The sequence below is a fragment of the Nannospalax galili genome, unplaced genomic scaffold (genome assembly GCF_000622305.1).
Source record: "Nannospalax galili isolate Female #2095 unplaced genomic scaffold, S.galili_v1.0 scaffold337, whole genome shotgun sequence".
NCBI lineage: Eukaryota > Metazoa > Chordata > Mammalia > Rodentia > Spalacidae > Nannospalax > Nannospalax galili.
This window is the reverse complement of record NW_008340932.1, coordinates 1,195,382-1,203,155: the sequence shown is the minus strand read 5'-3', so window position 1 is coordinate 1,203,155 and position 7,774 is coordinate 1,195,382. Positions and strand designations below refer to the sequence as shown.

General features: G+C 39.5%; 1 protein-coding gene across 1 annotated transcript; it reads right to left on the bottom strand.

Moving 5' to 3' along the window:
* Positions 1-6,625: 6,625 nt before the first annotated feature.
* On the bottom strand, positions 6,626-7,574 carry LOC103736677 (olfactory receptor 5AK2-like). The gene is given in 2 exon segments (XM_008836186.1): positions 6,626-7,381; positions 7,383-7,574. Coding segments are annotated over 2 exon segments (948 nt in total).
* Positions 7,575-7,774: the final 200 nt, after the last annotated feature.

Sequence of the window (7,774 nt, the reverse complement as noted above, 5' to 3'; positions counted from 1 at the left end):
ATTTTATTGAGAATTTCATATACACATATAAGATGTTTTGATCAAATCCATGCCCACTCCCTCCCCTCCAACATTCCCCCCCTCTGAAGAGATAACCCTAAAATCTTTTTTAAGGATTAGATACAAGCTCCCAAATACTTTTGACATTTTTGGCCCTGGGACAGAGTATGTTGCTAATAGGCCCAAGGACATTTTGACTTTGAGCCAAGAATCTGGCTACATTTCTTTGGGGTCTTTTTATCCTAACTGCCTAGCCAATGCTTACCTCCCATTCTTATCACACCATCCTCTGAAGGGGTTACCCAAATTGCCAATAGGGAATAGGGACACTGACCGCTCTGACTTCTTCCATGCTGAACAGGGACACAGGGTGAGGCATTTGGAGTACCCCTTCAGTGGGTCTATCTAAAAGACTCCCAAATTGCATAACTCTTGAAGTCCTTGAATCACGAATAGGAGATGTGAAGAAGAAAAGGCAAGAGTCATTAGCATTTCAAGTCTAAGCTTTTTGATAAACTAGCTACCAAAAGGCAGGAACTTATAGAAGAATAGTTAATTGAACTTGAGCATTCCTTGCAGCACGACTAAGGTCTGAATCAGAAATGTGTTCTGCTGCTATTGGAAAAGCTAATTTCTTCTGACTTAAATACAAGGATATATCAGATGTTAACAATATCACCAAACTTTCAACCAGGGGAGGAAGAAGAAGAGAAGTTGGATGAATATCTTAGCCTGCTGTCCCACAGAGGGATACTTTGGAGACATACTCTGCACAGTTCATTAGTGTTCCCTGTGAAACTGAATTCCAGTTTTCCTGAGTGTTAACCAGGTCAGCAATCCACTCCTGCCTGCCTTCTCTCCTCCTATGTTTTACTTTTTCTATCTACTGCTTGAGATGACTACTTTCAAAAAGTTTAGCAAACCAGAGTATGAAGGAATAGGTTCCTAATACAGAACTGATGTTACTCTTGACACCTGCTAGGACATCTTTTTAATATAATAACTGACTATTAATTTGGGGGTCTTCACATCAGCCTCATAGCTGACAATTCACTAGAATACACATTAAACGTACATGCTTCCCAAAGATCCTACCCTTCAACAATAGCACGTTATTGAGTAAGATTTTAACAGGTGAAATGAAGAGGCTGAGATGTTTAATGAGGCCACTGGAGTAAAGTCCTAACATAATATGTGAGCCCATATGAGTGACCTGAGAGAGCTTACTTTCGTTCCATTTTCTACACTGTGAAGATGCAGTGGAAAAATTTTCTGTCTGTAACCTAGGAGACCTCACCAATGACTGATTATTCTGATGACTCTGATTTCAGCCTGCTAGTCTACGAATCTGTGAGAAATTTCTGTTGCTCTAAGTTATCTAGTCTCTAGAAGCCCCAAATGACTAAGTGAGAAAGTGAGAATCAGGTGGTATGTTCCAAATATCTCAAAATTATGAAAGTAGTTTCGGATGTGGAAAATGGATAGAGGGTAGATGAATTTTGAGATGACTCTAGGAAAATAATCTAGATTTCTGTGAACAAGCTTTTATGAGGACTCAGATTTATATGAGGACTCAGAGAGACAAGATATGGAAAATGTTTTTTAATTCTTTGAGATGATCTAAGAAACCATGTATATATAAGAATACAGATTTTGCACATAGTAAGAAATTACATTAGTCTGGGGATGTGACAGTCTTGGGGTTTTCTCTAAGATCTGTGATCACTCCAGTCACCTGTATTTGGTTGTGTTTACAGAAACACACTTGAGTATCCTCCCATTGAATGGGCTTTTAGTCTAACTAGGTAGCTGTTGATTGCCCCCAAGATAAAAGTGCCACGACTGCACTGATGTTGTTCCCACCCAGAGCTCAGGGAGCATTGTGGAAGAGGGGGTGAAAAGATTGTAAGAACCAGGGAGGAGGTGCATGAACAATGGAAACAGAGTCCTACAAGCTCCTGGGACCCTGCTTAGCAATAAATATACAGCAATGGTGTCAGCATACACAAGTCACATGCAAATTCAGACAGAAAAAACCCCAGCACAGAACTGGGGAAATGAACAGCAGACCTCAATCTTAGCTGAAAAAATATTGGCAGATGATCACTGCTAGGTGAGGAAGAGCTGATTTTTCTAAAACAAGGGACTCTAGATAAGCTGACTAGAACCCACTGGAGGGACTTGCACTGGGGTATGTCTGGGGACACTGACTTGACACAGTGGGCCTTAACACAGATGACAGAATTTATGGGTTCCAATGGGGGGTATGGAAGGGTGCTGGTAGGGACAGGTGTATAAAGATGATTAAGACTGATTGAGATGTTCTATGTGAAATACACAAAAATTCAATAAAAACAAATTAAAAAATAAATATTTTTGAAAAATAAATGCAAAAAAATTATATGCTTTTAAACCATTAAAGTAAAAAAGAAACAATGCACAGAGTATTTTAAGTTAATGATGTTCCCAAGGAAGTCTTGCATTTGGTCTGGAAGGTGGGGTGTCTCTCCTCTTAGAGGGCTTTAAGGACAACACACAGGGCCCAAAGAGGATCATCCTTTTCCCTTCATATTTCAGAGTTTCTCTTCCTAGGTTCAGTTTTTTTAGGCCTATCACTTCTTCCTTATTTCCATGTCTACTTTTCTGAGTGGCATTTTGTCCTGTGCATATCCTCACACTGTATTTTGGAAACAAATTAATTTATTTTAAAAGTTGTCAGCTAGAGGGGTTGGAGAGATGACTCATGAGTTAAGAGCACTGGCTGCTCTTGCAGATGACCCAAGGTCGAATCCCAGCACCCACAAGGCAGCTAACAACCATCTGTAACTCCAGTTTCAGGGGATTCAACACCCTCTTCTAGCCTCCATGGACACTGTATGGCATGAGTGTATTTACATACACACAGGCATAACACTCATACAGAAAAAATAAAAATAAAGTTTGAAAAGTTGTCAGCTGGGGAGGAAGTTTACCTCAGAATAAACCATATGTTGAATCTTATTCCTGTCTTATCTAAATGATATTAAGGCAAGACTTCGGGGCTGGAGAGATGGCTCATTTGGTAAAGGCTCCTGCCACCAAGATAACGTCAGATCAATACCTGTCACCACATGGTGGAAGGAGAGAATTGACTCCTAGGAGTTTCTTCACACCTCCATTTGTATGCCATGACACATGCACATCCACACGTACATACACATTATAAGTAAATAAAATAAAAAAAAGGACAAGACTTTGCACTTTATAGCTGTCAGTGGAATGCAGTAAGAAAGACCATTGGGATTTTAGAAATGGAATTAGGGCATTTTGCCTGTGAGAAGGATATGACTTTTATGGGACCAGAGGCAGAATAGTATGAATTTAGTGTTTGTGGTTCCCCAAAGTGCTGAATCCCCTAATATATCCTATTGTATTAGGAGAAAGTAGAAGCCTCAGGAAATACTTATGTAATAAGGGTAGTACTCTCATAAAAGTGTTTAAAGAGCTTTCCGTCACTTTGTATGCTACATGAAGCTAAAATAAGATTTTGTGCAAACAGGAAGGGTGTTTGTACAACCACCAGAAGCATGCTGGTAATCTGATTTTGGGCTTCTAGTCTCTAGAGCACTGGGAAAAAGACATTACTGCTATTAACAAACCACCAGGCAATAGTCAGTTATTATAGAGCCCAGACTGAGAGATGTGAATAAAACATTACACATACCACTACAATTTTAGTATAGCAAAAGAATTCAAAGTAGAACTAGCCAAAGAAAGAGATGCATAGTCTGGGAGTGGTTCTAATAGGAAACTTCCATTATTTGGGGGAATGCATTATTCTCTGAACATCAGCCAGGCAATGTGCCTCGCATGCTAAAACCTTGGAATATCATCTGAGTTGCTGCTATTGACACAACTTTGTTTAGTGCTGAGGCAGCTGAGGCTGTCCTGAAATTCATGGTTCTCTTGCCTCAGTTTCCTGATTGCTGGGATTACAAACATGCACCACCATTCCTGGCCAAACAGAATTCTTACTGAATCCTTGTCAGGTGACCCAAGTGTGCCTAGCTCAGGAGTAAACCTTTAACCTGGTCTAATCTCTTAGCTAATGATAGCTGAGTTATTTGTTCAGGACAGGGAGATGAGCTAAGGGTTGTTGACCAAGACACTTTCCCACAGAGCAAGGAGCCTGCACTTATGATCTGGTTGCTTTCTCCTGCCAGTCACAGTGTTCTGCAAGATGGATTATCAGAGCTACTGTTTTCAGTGCCCCTCCCTTTAGCAGAGAATGCATCCTAGACTTAAAAGTTTAAAGCTCATCTCACCCTAGGGCCTGGCATCCTGGTTTCCTACAAGTCCTGATGACATATTGGCTGATATGAGGTTACAGTCCACTGCTAGAATGTGAGGTAATGCCTTCAGTCTCCAGTTCCTGTGGAGTTTGAAACTATTTTAGAATATACTCAGATTCCCAGCATAAATCACTTTCTTAGACTGTAAAATTACCGAACGTTCCAGGCAGCTTTTGCAGTATATTCTAGTGTCACCTTCCAGTAGCTAAGGATAAGGGGCAAACGTGTCTGTAGCATGTTTATTCTTTAATACACATCCTCAATACATGATCTTCATTTAGAGATGGCAGAAAAGCACATGCCACCCTAACTGGCAAAAGATTCTGGAATACAGATTACCTACATCTTGTTTTACCTAAATGAGTGTTCTTTCAGGAAGGACTAAGACAGTGGGAAGTGTTGCTAAAATTCCTTGTGGAGAGAGTGTAAAAAATACCCATCCCAACCTCCCTTGGTACAGTTCCACTAAATGCAATGAGGGGAAGATTCCACCAAAATGTACTCTGGGAAACCAATGAATTTATTGGGCTTAGTTACAGAGCAATGGGTGAGGGTTGCTTATACTAGCGTGGGTGCTCTCCACCTGAGGCTGTACCAGAAACTGTTCACCCCAGCCTGGGTGATAGCTTTCACCATAGCTGCATAAAATGGCGAGAGACACCTTTCTCTAGTCTTCCCCAGCCTGTATAAGCCAGTCCCTCCCCCAGGTCATGTGCAATGAGGACCTAATTGCCAAGCACAGGTTGAGACGTGTGGCTTGCCTCTCAGGAGAGGGTTCTGTGACTCTCCCAGTCCCTTCTTCCATGTGGGGGCATGAACAGTCAACAAACTGGCAGAGCTGAGCTTAGAAAGATGCATCTGTCTGTTGGAGGTTTGTTCTATACAACTGGTAGTGTATTTCTAGTCACTTATAGTTTGGCACAACAGTGAATACACATGTGGAATGGTGAGCTAATCAGTTGTCTTTCCATACATAGCTATTCTCTCTTGTCTCCAGGTCACTCCTGTCCCAAACTATTTGGTTCAGGAAGCCATGTTTCTTTCTTCAGGGTCTATACTTAACTTTTATGAAGTTGGCCAACTTTGTTCATGATTGACTTTCAAATCTGGCCAAAGACTCAAGAATTTGTAGTAACGTTTAGAAACAGCTCGTGGAACTGGTAAGTCCTCATGAAATCTGGACTGTCCTGAGGACCATTTTCTATGTGATATGGTAGGTTCTCACTTAGTGAACATGTTCCTGTTGGTCACTAATTCAAATACTATTTTAATGAGTAGCAACTGGCAACTAATTAGTGATATATAGAGAGTAATGGGGAAAATATACATCATCTTGAACTTAACAGAGATTCAACTCAAAATTTTCTCATATACAAAAATCAATACTGAACAGAGTGCTAGCTGGCAAACAGTTTCCTCTGAGTACAAATCCATGATAGAGTGATAAATTATGAAAATTGCCTTAAACATTTTCCTGTCCTGCCACCATCTGCATCACAATACAAAGTATAATCTGTTTATTAATTTTTCCTGCTTTAGAAATCATGTTCTTGACTCAGAGAATTCTGGGTCTCCATTTCAATATTTATTGAGTTTCTGTAGCTATTATTTGTGGAAAAATTTATTTGCATGCTTTTTATAAATGAATGCTAGCTCTTATATATCCATTTCTGGACCATGCTTTTTGTATATAGTAGTAGAAAATATTTTCATTTCTTCTCTAGATAAGAAAGGGATGGAATGAAAATAATAAGAGTAGCTAGTGATAGAAATAAGTGTTTTGAAGGACTAAGAATGTAATATATACAGGAATATATTGGGTAAAAAGGATTGTTTGAATCACAAGATAATTATTAAAGTGACATACTTATATTTAGACTTGTGCATTAGTTAGAGCTAAATTAATAAATGACTTGAATATAGTTGATTTAGGAAAACTTTAATATTAATATTGATTATTAATGTATTTTAATATTGATTATATATAAGCTGAGGATTTTCTATCATTAAAATATTTGAAATAGCACTTCTTAAATTTTATATATAGTTCTTAAAATTTTAAGTAGTAGATATAAAGACTTCATCCTGAGGAACATACAATGTTTTCCAACTGTTATTGCATCAAATATCAGTTTTAGGACCAGGTCTTAGAACATTTCCCACATTCTAAGATATTATGTACTGAGAGGAGGAACACTGGTTAATAGCTGAACATGTCTTCAGCTTCAGAATTATTTAATGGTGGTAACAAATGTCTTTTGGATGCTCTAATAGATGTTTTGATGCGCTCCATTTTAAGGATTTGGAGTCAATTTAAAGAACTTTCTGCCCATTGCTTTAAAGCCTTCTTTGACCTCTTTGTTTCTCAAGCTGTAGATCAGAGGGTTCAACATAGGAATTACAATGCCATAGAATACAGAGGCCACTTTCATATTCTCCTCAGAATTGTCAGAATGGGGCTGTAAGTACATGTAAGCAAGAGTTCCATAGAAAATGGTGACTGCTGTCAGGTGCGAGGCACAGGTGGAGAAAGTTTTCTTCTTCCCTGCAGTAGAAGACATCTTTATGATGGTGGCCATGATATAAGTGTAGGAGAAGATAACGATCAGCACAGTGAACATCAGGTTAAATCTCACAAAGACAACAAGAAGCCTGATGTTGGTGTCAATGTCGGAGCATGAAAGGTTGATGATTGGGACAACATCACAGGAAAAGTGATTGATGCTGTTGAGTTTGCAGTAAGACAATGAAAATGTAAAACCTGTATATACAGAGGAATTTAGTGATCCCATGAGATAGGAACCAGCTACCATCTGGATGCAGATTTTTCGGGACATGATGATAGGGTAGCAAAGTGGCTTACAGATGGCCACGTAACGGTCCACTGCCATAGCTGCCAGCACATAGCAGTCACTGGTTGCAAATGTTGCATAGACTAGCAATTGCACTACACATCCTCCAAATGAGATGGATCTGTCTTCTACGATGAAGTTTTGTAGCATCTTAGGTGTGACAGCAAATGTGCAACAGATGTCAACAAAAGCCAGGTTACTGTAAGAAGAAGTACATGGGGGTCTGAAGTCTAGAGTCAGTGTTGATGAGGAGGATCATCCCAGTGTTACCCACCATGGATGTCACATAGATGGCAAGAAACACAATGAAGAGAACACACTGAAACTCACATTGGACCCCAAATCCCAGAAGGTAGAAGTCTGTGACTTCAGTACCATTTCCTTGTGTCATGGCTATGAGGAGCCTGAGGGGACCAAGAGAAGGACAAGAGGGAAATTTTTGTACTTCTTAAAGTGAAAAGATTCTTACGTTTCATATTACTTAAGAAACTATTTACATGAATGAGTGTTTTGCATACAAGTATGTGTACTGCATGCATGCCTGGGTTCCCTGGAGGCAAAAAAGGCATTGGATCCCCTGGAACTGGAGTT